Source organism: Chrysemys picta, chromosome 17 (assembly GCF_011386835.1).
Source record: "Chrysemys picta bellii isolate R12L10 chromosome 17, ASM1138683v2, whole genome shotgun sequence".
Lineage (NCBI taxonomy): Eukaryota > Metazoa > Chordata > Testudines > Emydidae > Chrysemys > Chrysemys picta.
Window position 1 is genome coordinate 19,009,687 of NC_088807.1, and position 20,598 is coordinate 19,030,284.

The following is a 20,598-nucleotide window of genomic DNA, read 5'->3' on the forward strand; positions in this document are numbered from 1 at the left end:
GACAGCAGTGGCTCATGGTTTGGTGTGTGGCCCGGTGACACCTGTCTGGTGGCATCAGTCCCATGGAGATAACCTGCTATAGCTACACCCACCCAGAGCTGGCCCCCCAGGGGCTGCGAGGGGTGGTTAGAAGAGCACTTGCTCTTGATGGGGACGGACAGCCTGACCCAGCGGGCACTTGGGTTCTCCTCCCACCCGACACCTTCAGGTAAGTCACAGTGGCCCCGTGCCTCAGTTTCCCCTCTCGTCTCTTTTGATCGCAAGTTCTTTCAGACAGGGGTTTCTCCCACTCTCTGCCTGGGCGTGGCCCCAACCTCAGCACCTCTCTGCCTGGACAGCAGCTGAGAGGATGCCCCCCCATTCCAGCCCCCGAGGAGTCCCCAAACACCCCCCCCCTTCCAGCTGCCCCGGAGAGCCAAGCCCCGACTTGGCACTGCCGCATGGAGACAGACACAGGTGGGCGGAGCCCAGGGGATTGGAAAAAGTGTTTAATTACGACGGGAAATAAAAGGGGGGGAGGGAACACTCCATACGCACACCGAGGGGGGAGCTAACAGAACAGGCGGGGGGGGGGGGGCGCGGAACGAGGAGATCCTTCTCAGCCAATATGCAACGGCACAGAGAGAAAGGCGCAAGGAGACGTCTCTACTATGGAATAACCATCACTGGCAGCCGTCGGCTGGGGGGGCCCTTGAGGGCCGGGAGGAAATCGGGGTGGGGTGGTCTTTCTTTTTGGGGAGGGGCCAGAAAACAATTGAAAAGAAACAAAACAAAACCATTTTGGCCATAAAATAGAAACCCGCCACGTGGCCGAGGGCCGGCCCGGCCCGGCGGCTACCAGAAGTCGCGGCGGTGGTAGGAGTCGGGGTCGCAGTACTTGGTGACCACCACTCTGTTGGCGAACTTGCGGCCGGTGAGGCCCTGCATGGCCTTCTGGCAGTCGAAGACCGAGGTGAACTCCACGAAGATCTGGGGGGGGAGGGGAGGGGTTACAGCACCAGCCAAAAGTAGAGATGAGGGTGCGGGGGCCGAGGTTGGCTCTGTCCCACTCCCCCACCCTCTGTTCTAGCCACCAGACCCCACTCCCCTCCCAGAGCCAGGGACTGAACCCAGGAGTCCTGGCTCCCAACCCCCTGTTATAACCACTAGCCCCCATTCCCCTCCCAGAGCCAGGGACTGAACCCAGGAGTCCTGGCTCCCAGGCCCTCCACCCCCCCCCCCGCTCTAACCACTAGACTCCACTCCCCTCCCATAGCCAGGGAGAGAACCCAGGAGTCCTGACTCCCAGCCCCCCCTGCTCTAACCACTAGCCCCCATTCCCCTCCCAGGGCCATGGAGAGAACCCAGGAGTCCTGACTCCCAGCCCCGCACCCCGCCCCCACCCGCTAGCCCCTTCTCCCACGCACCTTGCCACAGCCGGGCACCTCGACGCCGTCGACGGGCCGGGGGATCTCGATGGACTTGACCACCCCGTACTTGCTGCACTCGTCCCGCACGTCCTCCACGATCTCCTCGTACTCCTCATCGTCGAGCAGCTCCTCGGGCAGCACCATGTTCATGAGGCAGAGCACCTCGGTGGGGTGCCCGCCCATCTGCACCTGCGAGCTCATCAGCCCGGGCACCTGCAGCGTCACCGGGGTCTGGTTTATCGTGCTCTGCAGAGGGGGGGGGGGGGGGAAGAAGTGTTATGCACTGGCCCAGGCCTGGCCCCGAGAGCCCCTTCCCGGCCAGCTTGCCATGCGCTCCGGCCTGCTGATCCTGGCCTGTGAGCTCGCCCCCACCCCTGGGGGCTCTTCGAGAACCCCAACCCTTGTGGTTGAAGGCGGGACACTGCCTGCGTCTGCCGAGAGCCTGAGCCCGTCGCTGGAAGAAGGGGAGCTCCCCCGAGCCAATTAACACTGCCTGGGTTTGCCGAGAGCCTGAGCCCATTGCACTTTGGGGAGGATAAGCAGGGCTCCCCCATCCTAACCACTTGAAATCACCCCCCGCCCAGCCTCTCCAGTAAGATATCCAATGGGACCTCCCGGAAACGGCCCTGGCACCCCAAAATAACGTGGGAGAAAAAGCAACAAGTTTTCTGTTTTTTTTTGGGGGGGGGGGGGGAGAGAGAAAAGGCAAGTTTTGCAAGGAAAACTGCCCCACCCGTTCTAGGAGCATGGGAATTGCTCAACTAAACCAGACCAAAGGGCCGAGCTAGCCTGGGATACCAATCCCACTTGCTCTAACCCACTCCCCTCCCAGAGACAAGGAGAGAACCCAGGAGTCCTGGCTCCCAGCCCCCCTGCTCTAACCACTAGAGCCCACTCCCCTCCCAGAGCCGGGGAGAGAACCCAGGAGTCCTGGCTCTAACCACTAGACCACACTCCCCTCCCAGAGCTGGGGAGAGAACCCAGGAGTCCCGGCTCCCACCCCCCACTCACCAGCGTGGCGTTCTTGGCTCCGACGCTGGCTCTCTGCACCAGCAGTTTCTTGTCACCCAGTTGCATGCCGTTCAGCCCGGCGATGGCCTTCGAAATCAGAGGGGAAATGAATCTGGCTGCTCCCAGCGCCGGAGCGGGCGGCTCCTCCCCCCAGCCCCCCGCTGCAATCAGCACAGACGCGAAGGGCGACGGACAGACGGACGCGCACACACACACTCACGCAGCTCTCCTCTGCCCCCGGGGCGCCTGGCTGGTGCTGGGAGGGCAGGAGCGGCCGGCTCCGAAGGCTCCCCTGCCCTCCCCCAGGGGGCGCTGCATTACCTGCGTCTCTGAAGGCCTCCTGGGCCGCGGGCGCACGGCCAGCGGGGGGCGCTGGGGCCAGGTGCCAGCCACGGACGCCCCCTCGCCGGGCCGGCAGGGGAACCTCTCGACCGACTGCGCAACCTCGCTGCATTTCCCCACACAGCAGGGGGCACCCCGCCCCCAAAAAGCCAGGTGGGGGGCAGGAGCACAGCCTGCCTGGGGACAAGAAGTGGGGGGGGGGCACAGCCCGGTGACCCAGACAGGCTGGGGACAGAAAGTGGAGAGGGGGCATAGCCCCAAGACAGGCTGGGCACAGAAGTGGGGGGTGGGAGAGGCATGTGCCCAAAAGACGGGGCCTCACAGTCAGGCTGGGGACAGGCCCAAGTCAGGCTTCTGCCAGGAAGGGGGGCTGGGGCAGCACACAGAGGTCCAAAACACAGGCTGAGGACAGAGGTGGGGGCGCAGTGGGGCTCAAAGGACAGGAAAGGGGGCGGGGGGACACAGGCCTAAAGGACAGGCCGGGAACAGGAAGTGGAAAGGGGAGCGCAAGTCCGAAAGACAGGCTGAGGACAGGAAGGGCCGGGTGTGGACAGGAAGTGGGGGGAGGCCCACAGAGACCCAGACAGGCTGGGGACAGGAAGTGGGGGGCAGGAGGCGGGGGCCCAAAAGACGGGCTGGGGGCAGGAGCCCGGACGACACAGACACACACACGCACCCTCTCGCAATTTACCCAAGCGCCGAGGTCTCGCGCCCAGCATGCACCATTAGACCAGCTCTTTCTAAGCCCTCCGGGGGTGGGGGGGTGGGGAGGGAGGAAGAGTTGGGGGGGGGGGTTATGAAGTTACGCGCATCTAAGGACCCTCTCTGTGGCAGGATGCCCCTCTCCCGCCAGCGCCGGGGCTGACTTTTTGTGGGGGGCGATTTGAAGGGGCGCACGGGATCGGGGTGGTTTGGTTGGTTGCTTGGTTTTTTGCTTTTTTTTTTTTTTTAAATCCAAAAAAAAATACATTAAAAAAAATTATATATATACTTGCATTTGAACAACTACCGCTGGGAATGCAGCGCACAGAGGGCCCCTGCTGTTACGGTTCTCTTCCTCCTCCTCCCGCTATAACAAAAAGCACAGCGGGAGAAGAGAAAACACCGTTATATAGAAAGTCCGAAGAGATTTCTATAAGGCTGCGACCGACGCGGGCAAGTCAGGATCGGCGCTGGAGGCAGCTGCGGCTAAGGGAGGAGATTTCCCGGCCATAGCGGGATCTGATGGGGGGGTTTTATTTGGAGAGGGGGGGATCTTACCGGCTTGCATGGGCAGAGCAGAGCTGGGGTCTTCGGATTGGTTTGTGGCCGCTGTTCGGGCTAAGATTGGGGAGAAGGGGGGGAAAAAGGGGGTGGGGGGAGAGAAAACGAGGCGATCACAGCGACGAGGCGCGGCCTATGGGGGCCCCCGGAGCTGTAAAGGAGAGAAAGGCTGGCGCTCCCTAGGGGTGGAGGAAAAAAAATTCACCTGCTCAAGGAGGGGAGGAGGAAAAACCAAACAAAAGAAAACCAAAAAAAAAAGGAGAACGCACACACCCCCACGGCTGGCTGGGCTGACGGACGCAGGCCCCTCGGAGGGCGGCAGAGCTGCGAGGAGAGGCGGGCGGAGGAGGAGGGAGTTGGGAAGTACCTGGTCTGTGACGTTGATGTCCACGTACTCGCAGAAGGCGTAGCCCTTGGACAGCCCGGTGGCGCTGTCCTTCACCAGGTTGAAGGCCTTCAGGGGCCCGAAAGAAGTCAGCAGCTCCTTCACCTGGGGCGGACGGGGAAGGGCAGGGTGAGGCGGGCAGGCAGCGAGGACTCCTGGGCGATTGTGGGCACGCCTCCCCTGCCTCAGTTTCCCTTCCCCACCCTTTGTCTGTTTAGCCCAGGAGCTCTGTGAGGCAGGGTTGGCTGTCACTGTTCTGGGTGCTGCCCGGGCACACGACAGGCTCCCCTGGGCTTTGGCTGCTGGGTGGCACTGGCACGACGCTCCCCCCAGTCTCGGTCGTTGGATGCCCAGGCAGCGCCTGGCGCGGCTCTGGCTAGAGGCTAGGCACGACGAGGGCTGAACGCCGCCACCTCCCGTAATTCAAAGCCCTCCCCAGCAAAGATTTCCCATCAGCCCCACTCTCAGGGGGCAGCTCGGGCTCACGCCAGAGCAGATGGGTGTTGAGAGCCGGGAGCCGCGGGCTAAGAAGCCAGCAGGCTGGAGCTACTCGTGGGAAAAAGCCCCTTCCCGGTGCCCTGCGGGGCGAAGCGGCCCTGGGTTGATCCGGGCGCTGTCCAAGGGAGGCCGCCCGCTGCCCTGTGCTCACCTGATCGTCGTTTAGATAGTTGGGCAAACCCCCGATGAAGAGCTTGTGAGCCGAGTCCGGGACCACGGTGGACACCACGCCTGCCGGGGGGAGAGGGAAGGGAACAGATGGGGGTCCCACACCGTCCTGCATCAAGGCAGCCATGCCCCACAAGACAGCAACACAGCCCCCGCTCCTCCCACAGGACCACCTCTGAGGTGGTCCCTGCAGTCACAGCCCCCACGCCCCAGCCCAGAGAAGCCATGTCCCAGCACCAGGTGAGGGGTCCCCGTATAACCAGCCCCTACACCCCAGCCCAGAGGGGTCATGTCCCAGCACCAGGCAATGGGTCCCCCTATAACCGGCCCCCACGCCCCACCCCAGAGGGGCCACGTCTCAGCAACCAGTGAGAGGTCCCCACATAACCAATCCCCCCACACCCTAGCCTAGAGGGGCCATGTCCCAGCACCGGGCAAGGGGTCCTGCCAGGCGTCTGGTCCCTCCCTCCAATTTCTCCAGCCTCCCCAATCCTGGGCTCCCTGCCCTGCTGCTCCACACCCAGACGGGCATACGTTACAATGCCATGCAGCACGTGTCTAAAGAAGGACCAGGCACCTGGCTGGCTCTCCCCTGCCCCAGTGCGCTCTGGGAGAAGGCGCAGGCCCGCTCACCCGTTGGCCCCACACCGGGGCGGGGGGGGCTACTCACCTGGCACGTAGACAGATGGGTTCTCAGACATGCCGGGCAGCGGCTGATAATCATGGGGGCGGCGGATCTTCAGCGACTGCCCCTGGAAGATGATGCCGTCGAATGCCATGGCCTGGGTGGTCTCGTCCACAGAGCGGAACTGCAGGAGAGTCGGGGGAAGCCGATGAGGGACACGGACGCCCGATTGGCACCACAGCCCAGAGCCCCTTAGCTCACATGATCCGCCAGCGATTTGGCCCAGATCTCCCCCCACCCGAGTGGGACCACTGCCCGACTGCCCATGTAACCCAGTCTCCGAAAACGAGCGGACAAGGTATGTGACACCCCTGTTGTGTCAACTGCCTGCTGCACAGCGCCCCCTACTGGCCACGTCTGGAATAATCTGGCCCTGGAGGGAGCGCTGTCCCAGCCCATCGCTGGGGGGGTGTCTTAATCCAGGCTTTGAGCAGGGTTTTGACCCAATTCCCCCTACCAGGCACACAGAAAACCCTCTGACCTGGTGCTTGAAGTCGAAGCTCCATGACCCGCCTGGGAGGGATTGGGGGGAGCGGGAGGGTGCTAGAAGCCAGGTTCCCTGACCTGGGAGGGGGTGTGTGCAGTTAGAACCCGGGAAGGAACTCGCCGCTTTGCAGTAAGGACAGGGGCTAAGTCACGCGAGCGCTAATAACACTCCAAGGCCTTCCCACAATTCCCCCGCAGGCCAGACGAGTTCCGCACACAGACCCCTGGAACCTGGGCCCAGCCGCGAGGTCTGGCCGAGCGGCGCGGTTGCTCATGCCCGGGCTAGCTGTCACATGCAGATGTAGCCACAGCGGTCGGCTGATGCCCCGGGACAGGGTGGGGTGTCCATCACGCTAGAGCTGGGGAAAAGATTTCCACCCAAACTGATTTTCCACGGAGAACAGGGATTTTGGCAAAACAAAGTTTTGCACAAGAAGCGCCTGCTTCCCGGAGGAAAAAAACCCACAATGCCCTAAAACCAAAATATTCCTATTTAACGCTGATGTAGACTCCAGGCAAGCAAACTGCTCACCTCTACAAACTGGACTTCCTGGCTGCATTTCATCTCCCATGATGCACCACAGCCAGGGACTCCCAGGATGCACTGCCTTCCCAATCCAAGAGGACAGCTGGGGTGCATCACGGGAGATGGAGTCCAAACAGATGGCCCAGGCTGTAGAGGAGAATGGGGGCATGAATCACCCCCTGAACTACAACTCCCATGAGGCACCGCAGTGGCCTTTCAGCATTTCAGTTTTCAGCCAAAATATTTTGGTATCCAAATTTTTGCTGAAAAATAGAAACTTTCCAGGGAGGAGGAAACATTTTTCCCTTCCAGCTCTGGATCACACTCCCTTCCCTTGCACACGGCAGACATTCTGTTATCCCCACCAATGTCTCATCCTCCTTCCAAATGTCAAACGGACCCTGGCCTCAGTCCCATCATGTGGCAAGGAGTTCCACCAGCTCCCGGCGGGACCCAGCTTCCTGCTACAGGCCCCTTCAGCCAGTAATGCTGCCCCATATCAGACCACTAAGTCCAGTATTCCCCCCCGCCCCTCCCCCCAGGACAGACTAGATCCAGTCCTGCATCCGTGCCTCATGGGCAACACCCACCAATAACGCACTACGGCCCATGGTGCAATCCTCCTCCTGTCCCTGCTGCAATCACATATGGACCTTGCACAGATTCCCACATCCAGAAGGGACCATTGGGCTCATCAAGGTCTGGCCTAAGCCCAGACAACCTCACCCAGTGATCCCAGAGCTGATCCTACAACCCATTATGAGACCAAAATGACTAAACAGGCAATTGTCAGCACCTGGAGGGTAACAGGGCCATAAGGAATAGCCGGTACGGACTTGGGGAGAACAAATCCTGCCAAACCAACCTAACTTCCTTCTTTGGCAGGACTATTGGCCGACCGGACAGGGGGACGCGGTGAAGTATCTTGATTTAGCAAAGCTTTGACACGGTCCTCACAAGCAAACTAGGGAAAGCCGCTCCAGATGGAATTCCTGTACGGTGGGTGCACACCTGGTTCAAAGACCGGCAATCTGACTAGTTAGCAATGGGTCGCTGTCAAACTGGGAGGCCGGTCCAGCAGAGGTCAGTCCTGGGTCCGGTACTAGGCAATATTTTCGTTAGTGACTTGGATAACGGAGTGGAGCGTGCACCTATAAAATCTACAGATGAGACCCGGCAGGGAGGGGTCACCAGCGCTTTGGAGGTTAGAATTCCAAACAACCATAAACTGGGTCTGAGACCAACCCGACGAAATCCAACGAAGACAAGCACAAAGTGCTTCCCTTCGGCGAGGGGGAGCCAACGCAGAGCTACGAAGTGGAGACTAACTGGCCAGGTGGGGGCGGTGGGGGTCGCTCTGGCTTCCAAGGGAGGTTTTTAAGAACAGGTTGCACAAACTCCCATCAGGGATGGTCTAGGGACACTTGGTCCTGCCTCAGTGCAGGGGGCTGGACTCAATGATCTCTCAAGGTCCCTTCCAGCCCGGAATTTCTGATCTGTAATTTCAGGGGGGAGCTCAAGAGGGGCTTTCAGAAGGAGAATCCGGTCTGAATTTCAACCGGCCGAGACAGCAAACCCACCCCGACCCTAGGTCAATTGCACCAAAGGCTCATTCTCCTCCCGGGACCCCAGAATTTGTCTCGTCATCTTCCTGGCCCTGCCTCTTTCTGCTAGACCAGTGGGTCCCAAACTTTAACAGCCCGCGAACCCCTTTCACTAAATTGTGAAAGCTCATGAACCCCCTCCTAAAAATGAATATTTCCAGGGATTTAAGTTTAAATGTCCTCAGTGTGATGGATGCGCTTGCTTTGCTCTGCATAGCTCTTGGAAGTCCGGAACCACTGGAGAAAGAAAGTCTCAGGTCTGGTTCGGCATCAAGTCTGTTTCTGTATTTGGTTTTCAGATGTGCATACGAGGAAAACGCTTTCTCGCACAGGTACGTTGTTGAAAATGGTAACAAAACTGCAGCAGCTTTTTCTGTCAGAAAGGGGTACTCGTTTCTTAAACTCAGCCAAAAAAGTTCATTGGAGCGCTGGGGTTCGGGCTGACGGGGGTAGAACTCGGGCTGCCAGCCCAAACTGCCCAGCCCCGCTCTCCCTGGGGCTTGGGCTGCCAGCCCCACGCGGAGCGCTGGGGTTCCGGCTGCTGGCTCCCCCGCTGACGGCGGCAGAGTTTCGGGTTGCCAGCCCAAACTGCCCAGCCCAGCTCTCCCTGGGGCTTGGGCTGTCTGCCCTACAACTAGGTCCCACCTGCTGCCTCCAATGCCCAGGGTCCTCCGGCCATTAGTGAAATTTTTCCGGCGAACCCCCAGTAATGTTCTGCGAACCCTAGTTTGGGAACCACTGTGCTAGACTGAAGTGTCCTCTCCCAGCAGAAGTCTCCTCCACAGGGAGGTGCTTGCAAGCTGAGGACCAATTCACCTTTGAACCATCTCCTGAAAAACTAAATCTGCCGTTTCCCCAGAACAGCCCACGGGGGGCCCAATCCGGCTCATTAACGCAGAAGGGATTCACAGATTCAATAGCCAGAAAGGGACCACTGTGATCATCTAGTATCTAGTGCATAAAACAGCCAGAGAACGTCCCCCGAATAATTCCTGTTTGAACCACAGCGGATCGGTTCGAAAAACAGCCAGCATGGATTTCTGGGGCCAGAAATTCCACCCCGGGCCTTGGTAGTCTGCTCCAGTGGTGAATTCCCCTCGTGGGTAAATATGCGCCTTATTTCCAGTCTGAATGTGTCCAGCTTCAACCGGCAGGCGTTGGAGCAGGTTAGACCTTGCTCTGCTAGACTAAAGAGCCCACGATCACATCTCTGTTCCCCATCTAGGTACTTAAGAGACTGGATCAAGTCACCCCCTAAGCTCCTAGCTAAGGGGACTGACCTCCTGGAGTCTGTCGCTATACGGACTGTTTTTCAATCCTTGCATTGTTCTCGTGGCTTTTCTCTGAACGCTCTCAAATTTAGTAACATCCTTCTGGACTTGTGGACACCAGAATCGGACATTAAGGTATGTTACGGGAGCACCTAGGAGCCCAGGGCCTCATCGTGCCAGGCGCTGTACGGACAGAACGGAAAGCCGACTCACCTCCAGGAAAGCAAAATTCTTGTCCTGATTGATCTGCACAGCCAAGACGGGGTTGCCAGGGGCCTGGGTCAGCCCTCCAAGGCGCATCTGAGCGTTAAAGAAATCCATCATGGCCTCCTGTGGAGAGAGAGAGGGGAAAAGAAGCGATGTAGGGCAGCGCACCACCGGGCCCGGAATTTCAAATAGATAGCAAAGAGCAGGTGGGAAAACTAGAACAGCCTACTTGCCTTGCATGATGGTAGCAAACTTTTGTGCTACGAGGGATTTCAGCCCCACAATTTTCACTTTAAAAAGAAATGGAAACAACTTTTTGATCTTGGTTTTTTGGTTGAGCGAGAGTCAAATTCAAATACTAAGAAAGAGAGCACTTCCCCTACCGCTATCTGGAAGGGGAGCTGGCCCCTGGCACTAGGCAGGACAAATTAAAAGAAAGGGCTCGCAAGTCACTGGAGCGGAGGATGTTAAAACCACGCCAGCGTTCCTGTTACCATGTCCAGGAGCGAAGAGGGCAAATAACTGAGACCCAAATTGCACTGCTCACAGGGGTAAGTAGAGCCACCCGTCTGCACGTGTCACAGGGATAGAGACCTGAGCCCACTCGGGACAGGTGCAGCTACCGATTCCCAACAGCGTTCACGGACACAGTTCCGGTTCCCGCCCCTGGCACTCCCAGGCCTCCTGGGCTTTCAGGACTGATCCCCCCTCCCCCGCAAGGCTATAATGCAGCTGAGGGAGCAACATATCCTTCAGCCACCTAGCTCAGGCGGTCGGCCCCAGTGAGACGCTATGGTCAGTGTTTGCCCCGAAGCCGCCTTATGTGTTTAGCTGCATGGCGTCAACCTCGCTCCGTGGATTCTGCTCTCCTTTGCGGCCAGCGCTGCCCTGTTTTGGAGAGAAAAGTTATATCCTCCGGCGCTCCTCAACGGGTCCCAGACAGAGAGAGAGTGCGGGCGACACACGGACAAGAGAGAGCGGCAGCCGGGCTGCCGAAGCCACCAGTACCTCAGTGATGCCAAAGGGGATATTTCCAACGTAGAGGCGGCGGGCCTGTCGGGTCATCTGGCTGCCGACCACCGGGACCGGGGTGGGGGTCACGGCCAATCCATCAGGGGTCATGGTTGGGAGGAGAGCTGTGGCTGGAATCTGACCCGCGGCTAGGAGAGAGAAACACCAATCCACACGTTCAAAAGCCGATTCCCTCCCCCTGCGACTATGGGGAGTGGGGGGGCGATGGGGCAGAGAGAGCTAGAGGGCCGGGGCGGTCAGCAGAGGTCTGCTCCCTGCTCGGACAGATGGCACCTAGGCGGGATAGATACCTTGCATGGCTTTGTACTGCATTGGGGTGATGTGCTCAAACCCGGGCGGGGGCACGTCCCAGTACTTGCGGATCTTCTTCTTCTTCTCATGGCGGGGGGAGCGGCTGCCGAGAGAGGAGAGACGCGTCACCAGGCAGGAGGGGTGAGGTTTGACCCAGGCTAGGACGACGGTTTCTGCACCACGAGGTGCTTTGATCCAACCCAGCCAGGGTCGCCACTCAGGATTTGGGGAGAGTTCCCGACCCACTAGGCCCTACCCCCTTTTTTGGCCAATCCCGGCAGCGGCTTGAGGCAAGAGCCGACTGCCTAGACCAGCAGGGGTCAGCATGGAGAAGCCATGCTCCACCGTTGCTGATACGGAATCCCTCCCCCCTGGGGGTAAGCGAGTCCCTCCCGTGCCTCGGTTTCCCCACCTGTTCAATGAGGAGAACGGCACTCACCTCAAGGGACCAGCGAGATTTAGGGGTGACCTGCAGAGGGGAGGGAAACAGAAGTCAGGTTCGCGCCCTTTCCTGCTTCTTTATGGCCGCTGAAAGGACCGTTCAGAGATTTCATTCCTGCATTCGCCATTCAGAGACTCTGGGGGTGACTGGAGAACTGGCTAGGTCGGGGCATTACAGGAACACCAGCAGAGAGACCTGATTCACCGACAGGGGAAGGAATCTTCCGCTGACTTCCCCCAAAAGCCTGACACGTGGTTCAGAGATCCCTGTCAAAATTCCCCTTCCAATTAAGGGCAGAGCAAGTGTCTAACGCACTCTCCCCACAGCTCAACAAGGGGAGCTCCAGATGCGATGACAGGCACACCCCCAAACAGGCTTATGTGGATGTCCTGTCCCACCCAAAACCCTCAAGAATTTCAGGCCATGTTACAGGGCCATTGGAGGCTTTATAAACAGGCTTTATAAACAGCCAGAATGCCACTGGAGATCAGAGCCTGGGGGGACAGAGGACAGTGCTGGCTGGCGGTAACGGAGGCAGTGGAGGGCCCTGGCACACAGCTTGTGGGGCGTTAATATCGGCTGCGTGGTAACCCTATCAGCTTCTTTCAGGTCTCGCTGAACCTGTGTCCTGGCCCCGGCCTGTCAGCCCCCCCAAAGGGAAAGGGCTCTGCGGCAGCACCCGAGGGACTGCGGAACCCTCAGTCTGTGCTACCTGGACTCCTAGGGCACTGGGCCCCCCCAAAACTCCAGGCAGAGGGGAGTTATGTCTGAGAACGTGCCCAGAGAATGGCCAGTGTCTCTCCCTGCCCTCCTAACGGCAGGAGGATAGAGAGGTAAAGAGATTTATTCTCCCCCCACACGTATACAGGTCACAGCACAAGTTACTGCAGAGCTGGGGATAGAACCTAGGAGTCCTGGCTCCCAGCCCCCTGCTCTAACCACTAGACCCCACACCCGTCTCAGAACTGGGGATAAAACCCAGGAGTCCTGGCTCCCAGCCCCCCTGCTCTAACCACTAGACGCCCCTCCCTTCTTAGAGACGGGGATAGAACCCAGGAGTCCTGGCTTCCTGCCCTAACCATTAGATCCCACTCACCTCCCAGAGCCGGGGATAGAACCCAGGAGTCCTGGGTCCCAGCCCCCCTGCTCTAAACACTAGATCCCACTCCCCTCCCAGAGCTAGGGGGTAGAACCTGTGTTCCCTCTAAGCTGCGTAGCCGCCCAAGAGTCAATCAAGTGCCGCGCACTGATTAGCAGAGCCGTGCACATCTGGCGGCATGTGCTCGACGCCTCCCACACGCCTGCTGCTCCTGCCCTCTGCCAGCTGCTCGCAGGACCCTCCTGCTGGCTGTGCAGAGCGGGGGGAGGGCACGGATATCAGGGTGTCCCTCTCCCCCCAGCCCATGTACCCCATCTCAGGAGAAATAACCAGCTTTCTGGTGAGCGAGTGCCTTAAAAAGAGAGCGCACGGGTCTCTCAGACTTCCCCAGCAGCACACCCACACAGTCTCTGACATACACACACACACATACACACAGTCTCTGTGTCTCTCTCTCTCTCTCTCTCTCTCACACACACACAGTCTCTGTCTCTGACACACTCACCTCCCAACACATACTTGTGTTGTTGCTGTTGTTGTTAATTCTTGGTTCTTCCTGCAATGCACATATATTCTCTGTAATGTTACTCTTTCAAAGTGTGTTATTTCAGTGTTCTGGCTGGTCTATGCATTTCATCATTTTACTTCTCTCTTAGCCTGCAATTTAATTCTTTGAGAACAGCGAGTTCTAAAATGCCTAACCTGTCCTGGCTGGAGTAATTATCCCTATGGGAACTTTTCAAACATATATTCTAACTAGGTTTTTGTTTCTACTGGTGGTGCACATCCGCACATTACCTGCACATGGATGGAAAAAGTTAGAGGGAACATTGGAGAGAACCCAGGAGTCCTGGCTCCCAGCCCCCCTGGCTCTAACCCACTAGACCCCACTCCCCTCCCAGGATAGAACCCAGGAGTCGTGACTCCCAGTCCCCCTCCCCTATTCTAACCACTAGACCCCACTTCCCTCCCAGAGCTGGGGGTAGAACCCAGGAGTCCTGGCTCCCAGCCCCCCAACTCTCTTCCCAAGGCTGGCGCTTGGGGCCAGCCATTCCCCCTCCGGCTCCTCGAACCGGCCCTGGCACCAGTGAGGATGCGGGAGGGGGGGAGACGAAGGGTTCCCGGGGCTCAGCCCACCCCTCCCTACCTGCGTCGCCTGCGGTCCCGCGAGACGCTGCGCTGGTCTCTGTTGCGCCTCTCCCGGCTCCGGCTGCGGCGCTTCCGTTCGCGGCTCCGCGAGCGGCTATGGCTGCGCTTCCGGTGACGGTTCTCCTTGTCGCGCTCTGCGGGGGGGGAGGGGGAGGGCGGGCGGGTTAGCGGGGGACGCATGGGCCCTGCCCCCGATTCTTGGCGTCCCATCCCCCAGCTACTCATCTCCCCACACGGGGGCCTGAGCCTTGCCTGGCTCCGCTGTGGGTCCAGTTGAAATAACAGGCGCTAGCACGTGGGGCACTCCAGCTCCCAGCATGCAACGCCCCCTCCATCTCAGAGGTGCAGCCAGCAGAGACTCCAGCTCCAGCCATGCCACACTGCATGGCATGCTGGGAATCTTAGTTTTGCAGGGCTGCACCTCTACACTTTGCCTTGTGATGGGGGTGGCGCAAGCCCCCTAGGGAAGCCAGCCAGGCAGACAGCCACAAGGATCCACAAGGCCTTCTATCCGAGGGTCCCCCCACACCTCCTGCCGCACCTACAGAGCAGGGACAGGCTGCCCTAGATGCCAGGGCACAACCTTGATGCCAACTCTCCCCTCAATGCCACCTGCCATGCAGCCCCCGCATTCAACGCTACCCCTTCTGCCTTCCCTCAACCGTCCCCACCCGATCCATCACCCCGTAGGAGCGCCAGACTAACTCCTCGCGGGCCCCCTGCCTGCTGGGCTAGATAACACTGGCCGCCGAGTGCTCCCCACTGATTGCTGCTTTATTGCCCCTATCCCAGAAAGAACAATAAAGGCCACATTTAGATACCGAAAGGGAAGGCAGCAGAGCCTAAGTGAATTAGGCACTGAACTTTGTAAACCTGACCCAACAGGAAACAGAACCCAGCAGTGCGGACGCCCAGCTCTCCTCCCCCACTCCCCTCCCAGAGCTGGGGAGAGAACCCAGGAGTCCTGGCTCCCAGCCCGCCCCGCCGCCTCCTCGCTCTAACTGCTAGACTCCACTCCCTTCCCAGAGCGGGGGATAGAACCTAGGAGTCCCGATTCATATGCCAGTGATCTAACCACTGGACTTCACTGCCTCAAACACCCCTGGCTCTGCTGTTTGCCCTGTCAATGTGACATTGAACAGTGCCTCTACCCCAGAGCCACAGCTGTATTCCCCCGCACCGTATCCAGCCCCAGATTCAGCCCCCCACAAGTGAACCTCCTGCCTGATTTTAGCGCCGAGCACCTGCCAACCTCATTTCAGTGTATGGGGGGAAAAAGGTCAGGGTTCCGGGTTTTTAACAGGCTCTGCTACTAGAGAAACTACGCTTCGAGGGGGGTCTTTAAAAAGGTTTGAAGGTAAAGAATAAGACACCATTCAAATATACCAGCATAGGGCTCCTGGGGGACCATGGGTGCCCCCCACCTGCCCCATAGCTTCCCAGTCACCCCCACAGCTCCTCCTCTGACCCCCTGCCTGCTCCATAGCCCCTGTTCTCCCAGCCCCCCTCTTCCTTCCATCTGCCCCATAACTTCAGCCCTCATAGAAACCCTTCCCCCAGCCCCCACCCCATAGGCCCCATTCCCCTAGACCCCCACCTGCCCTATAGGTCCCCTTCCCCAACCCCCCCAACTCCCCACCTGCCCCATACCTTCCCAAACCCTCTTTATCCCCCACCTGCCCCTTAGCTCCCCTTTGCCACACACCCCCACTCCCATTGCCCCGTGCCTCAATTTCCCTTACCAAACTGGGAGGGGGGGCTAGACTTAACCACCGGGGCTGCATTTCTCAGGTGCCCCTGCAACACCCACAGGGCCCCAATCCCAGCCCCAGTGGTCCTGAACCCCACCTTCCCTCACATCCCAAAGGCTCTGCATTTTACACTGGAAACGGTCTGAGCCAGAAGGGAGTGGGGGGGGGGGCAGGCTCCAGATCAGAGCAGGTGCCGGCCAGGGACCAGGCCAAGAGCCCACAGCTGTGCTGGGAGGGAAAACAAAGGCCTGCGTCATAGGCCGGGCTGTACAAAGCCTCATTTGTGAGGACTGATCTGTTGATCCAGCCATGTGCGCAAGGGAGGGTGGGGGGGGTAGATTTCTCCATGGGGGGCACGGGAGACAGGCTTGGCAAGCTCAGGAACTGCGCAGGACAGACAGCAGAGCATGAACCACCCCGCTCCTAGCCCTGGGAGCCGCAGGGGGGAGTGGTTTGGCTCCTGCTTGGGAGACAGGGCAGGGGAGGGGTTTCAGCTCAGGGATAATTGATGCTTCTAGAGGTGGGGTCCAGCACAAGAGGGGAAGGCCGGCCCTGCGGCTAGGGTGCCAGCTGAAATCCCGGCTCCATTCCCTGCTCCGCCACAGACTGCCTGCGTGTCCTTGGTTCAGTCACTTAATCAGTCTGTGCCTCAGTTTCCCCACAGCACTGCCAGGCGGGGGTGTTGGGAGCATAAATACACTAAAGCGTGCGATGTGCACAGAGATCTACCGATGAAAAGCTCTAGGTAAGAGCTAGGAATGATACTGACCAAATCCGGGGAGCAGCCAGAACTGCTGGGTTTGCATCCTGTCTCTAGAACGAACAGGGGAGAGCCCCTGGCCCACTGACACCCCGTTTACAAAGTGGGGAGAACACCCACCATTTTATCCGCTGATCCTGGGCAGAATCAACGTTCCCTGGCGCTGACTCAGCAGACGGCCGCGGGTCAGGCTGGACAGTTTCAGAGCCAACGGGACGCGAGGGAGAGACCACCCTTGACTGCCCCACAGCCCGGTTTGGTCAGGGGGCGGTCAAGCGAGCCTTGCCCCCACAACCTTCAGGATTGTTACCGAGCTCCTGAACCACTCAGACACCGCACCCCTGGGTCCTTGACTGCTCGAGTTCATTGATCCCGCTCGGTATCGCTGCAGCTAGCGAGCTGGGCGCCGTTTCAGTCACAACCGCACGTCCTAGGGACCGGGGTGCTCAGCTCAGCCCGGGCGGCGTGACAGAGAGGGTACTAGCGTGGCTTGATCTCGGGGAGATTGGCTGGTCTCGTGGCAAGGCGCTGAGGAACATCTGGACTCCAGCGTTATACAAACCCTCACGTCTAGCTATGGTAATTACCCGGCCCCCAGGACCTGTGGTAACTGAGCGCCTCACAGTCCTTGATATATTGTCTTCTCAGCTCCCCTGTGCTATTGTCTCAATTTTCCAGATCACTCCCCAACTACCGCTTCTCAGCTGGAGATCTCAAAGCACTTCAAAAAAAAAGAAGTTGGTTGCATTAGCCCCATTTTACGGATGGGGAAACTGAGGCATGCAGGTGACTTTCGCCAACACAGGGAGTCTGTGGCCAATCAGGGAATTGAATATGGATCCCCTAAGCCAGCCTTGCAGGACTCAAATGCCTTCCCCCAATCATGCCATGGCCCTACAGCCACCGATTGTCACTCTGAAAACCGGGCTCAAGGATCACAGCAGTACTGTGTTAGCAGGGGTTGATTTTCCATCACAGGCCGTGCCTAGCACCACCAGGACAGGTACATACAGATTTTCATGGGTAAATGTCCGTAAACATCTATTTCTCTCTCTCACACACACACACACACACACACGCAAAGAGACAAAAAAAATTCTCATCAATGATGGACATTTACAGATGAGTAAAGTAGGAAAAATGCTGCTTGAGAACAGGGTCCCACCTCAACGCGTACCAAACGCACGGTGGCGTTAGACCGTTATTGTCTGACCCACCCAGAACTTGCCCCAGCTGTGAAAATTCAAATTGATAAAAATATATATATAAAAAAAAGCTTTAAAACCCCCTAATTTCATGCAACTGTGAAAATTTAAATTGATAAACAGAAAAAACATTTAAACACCCATCACTTTGCACAACTGTGAAAATGTAAATCAGGACACACAAAAAAGATTTACTTCTTCCAATTCCATGCAACTGTGAACATTTAAATAGATAAAAAAATAAAAATGTTTAAAATCCATCATTTTGAGCTACTGAACATTTAGAAATAGAAACGTTTAAATCCTATAATTTTGTGCACCTGTGACATTTAAATAGAGAAAAATCCTTAAAACCCCATACATTTTCACAGTTCCTCAAAATTAAGTCAGGAAACATTGAAAAAAAAAGGGTTAAAACCCCATCATTTTTGCACAACTGTGAAAATGTAAATAAACATAAGAAAAAATGCTTTAAAAAAATCCATATTATCCGTCTAAATTTCAAAAAAGACAGACTCAAATTCTGCCAAGCCGAGGAATATAATACCCCACACCTCTGAGGGGTTATTTATAAAGACTTTATGCTTTTAATAGGATGCTGGCTCTATTGCCTTCAGAGCTACCCTCTGCTTTGACGTAAGCAAGCTTCCAAAACACAATCTTTTTGCTGTTTTTATATGGGGGTCGGCTGACAGGGATGGACTTGGAATCGATTCCAGCTTCACCCCAGAGCGGAATGTCCCATGTGCTTCCTTCCTAACACAAGGGAAATGATTAATCATACAGCCAAGCAAGGGGGTTTTAAACCCTTCCAGGCCCTGGCCCAGAGAAACCCACCGACCCATGGAGGGGTTTCTCCGAAGAGATCAAGCCACAGTCCCCACGCTCCCTCCCCAATGCTGTAACAGGCAAGAGATTCACATCTGGCCCCTAACATGTGCCCATGGCTGCCATCACCCCTGCATCCAAGTGCAGGGCAGAGACAGTAGGCCTGCCCTGCCCCCAAAAATGCCCCCAGTGGTGACGTGTGACCCTCCCCACCCCTTGGGACTTATTTGCCAGGAGGGGACATCAGTTTCCTACTGTAAAGAGGAAAACGGGTGATTTGGGCTTCCCTCTTTCCCCAGTCTGAGGGGCCTGAGTCTCCTGGGATTGGGGGTGTTCCTACCCTTCTCTCCCCGACCTCCCCCCCAGTCCCAGGGGGTGAGAGGGGAGGGAGTAAAACACCCAAATGTTTTACCCCCTCTCCCCAGCCTGCTAAGGTTAATTATGGAGCTCAGTGTCTCTGCCCAAGGGGGTGCTACAGGGAGGAACAGGGGCTAGCTGGCGGGATGCCAATGGAGGGGGGACTAGCAGAAGGGGTGCAGAGGCCATGGATTGAGAGGGGCACAGGAAGGGCTGGTGGGTTGGGGAGTTCAGGGTCAGACTGGGGGGTTGTGGCAAAAGGGTGCTGGTGGGTAGCTATAGGGCAGGCACTCAAGGAGTACACAGGCTCTGGGCACTGGAGGGCATATGGAGCAGGAGTTTGGGGCTGGGCAATGCTATGGGGCAGGAAGGCAGACACTGGCAGAGGAAAGGGGAAGTGGAGGGGGATGGAGAAGTTGGGGGCAGGCAGGAGAGCTGCCTGGAAGCCATGTGGCAGTGGGGGGGCCATAAGACAGGCACTCAGATGTTGGGGGAGTACAGGCTGGAAGAGGGCTATGGGGCAGGCTGTGGAAGGGTGAGCTTGGGGGGAAGGGATGGCCCTCAGGAAGGTGTCGGGACTAGGGGAACAGGAGCTATGAGGCCCGGGGGGGGGGGGGAGCCGGGGGGTCGGCCCGGGGGGGGGGGGCGCTATAGGGCGCGGCGAGGGGGGAAGCCGTGGGGCCGGCCCGGGGAGGGCGCTATGGGGCGGGGGAGAGCCGTGGGGCCGCTATGGGGCGCGGGATGGAGCCGTGGGGCCGGCCCGGGGAGGGCGCTATGGGGCGGGGGGGAGCCGTGGGGCCGCTATGGGGCGCGGGATGGAGCCGTGGGGCCGGCCCGGGAAGGGCGCTATGGGGCGGGGGGAGCTATGGGGCCGCTATGGGGCGCGGGATGGAGCCGTGGGGCCGGCCCGGGAAGGGTGCTATGGGGCGGGGGGAGCCGTGGGGCCGGCCCGGGAAGGGCGCTATGGGGCGGGGGGAGCCGTGGGGCCGGCCCGGGAAGGGCGCTATGGGGCGGGGGGAGCCGTGGGGCCGGGCCGGGGAGGGAGCTATGGGGCGGGGGAGAGCCGTGGGGCCGCTATGGGGCGGGGGGGGAGCCGTGGGGCGGGGCCGGCCCGGGGAGGACGCTATGGGGCGGGGGGGAGCCGTGGGGCTGGCGGGAAGGGCCCCCCCGCGCACGCCGCGGGCCGGGCCCCATAGACGTTGGGGGGCCCCAGGCCCGGTCCTGCCCGCTCCCCCCGGCCCGGTTCCGGCCCGGCCCCGCCCCCACCTTGCTTGTTCTCGTTGAGCTGCCGCTCGAACTCGTCGAAGTCGGACATCGCGGCCCCTGCCTCGCTCCCGCACAGGCCGCGGCGCCTCCCGCTCGGCCACTTCCGCCCCACGCTCGGGAATCTCCGCCACCCCTCGGCCACTTCCGCCCGGCGCTCGGGGATCTCCGCCACCCCTCGGCCACTTCCGCCCGTCGCTCGGGAATCTCCGCCACCCCTCGGCCACTTCCGCCCGGCGCTCGGGGATCTCCGGCACTCCTCGGCCACTTCCGTCCGGCACTCGGCGATCTCCGCCCGCACTCGGCCACTTCCGCCCTGCGTTCGGTGATTTCCGCCGTCGCTCGGCCCCTTCCGCCCCGCACTCGGCGATCTCCGGGCTCCGCTGCTCGGAGACTCCGCCCACGCCCGGATCCCGGCTTCGGGTGGTTCCGTCAGCTCTTCGGCTCCGTCCTCTCCTCCCACGCCTTCTCCACGCTGCTTCGGCTCTTTCCGCCGTCCCGGGTCTGCCCCGGGCCGCGAGAAAGGAGAAAGCGCGGAATGTGGGAGAGGGGCCAGAAGGGGAGTA

The 20,598-nt window shown here is 59.1% G+C and overlaps 1 protein-coding gene across 5 annotated transcripts; it reads right to left on the reverse strand.

Annotated features, from left to right (window-relative positions):
• Positions 1 to 473: 473 nt before the first annotated feature.
• On the reverse strand, positions 474 to 20,197 carry U2AF2 (U2 small nuclear RNA auxiliary factor 2). 5 transcript variants are annotated; one of them, XM_065571512.1, is made up of 14 exons: positions 20,036 to 20,197; positions 13,867 to 14,002; positions 13,225 to 13,275; positions 11,618 to 11,647; positions 11,178 to 11,281; positions 10,864 to 11,015; positions 9,862 to 9,978; positions 5,747 to 5,885; positions 5,060 to 5,139; positions 4,393 to 4,515; positions 4,023 to 4,082; positions 2,421 to 2,507; positions 1,407 to 1,655; positions 474 to 969 (listed from the first exon to the last, which is right to left on the reverse strand). In XM_065571512.1, exons 1-14 carry the CDS (start codon positions 20,082 to 20,084, stop codon positions 835 to 837), a joined length of 1,512 nt encoding a protein of 503 aa, XP_065427584.1. In that variant the 5' UTR covers positions 20,085 to 20,197; the 3' UTR covers positions 474 to 834. The 5 variants fall into 5 exon arrangements, with proteins under 5 accessions (XP_065427584.1, XP_065427585.1, XP_008174202.1 ...); XM_065571513.1 differs by lacking the exon at positions 13,225 to 13,275; XM_008175980.4 differs by lacking the exon at positions 4,023 to 4,082.
• Between the last annotated feature and the right edge of the window lie 401 nt (positions 20,198 to 20,598).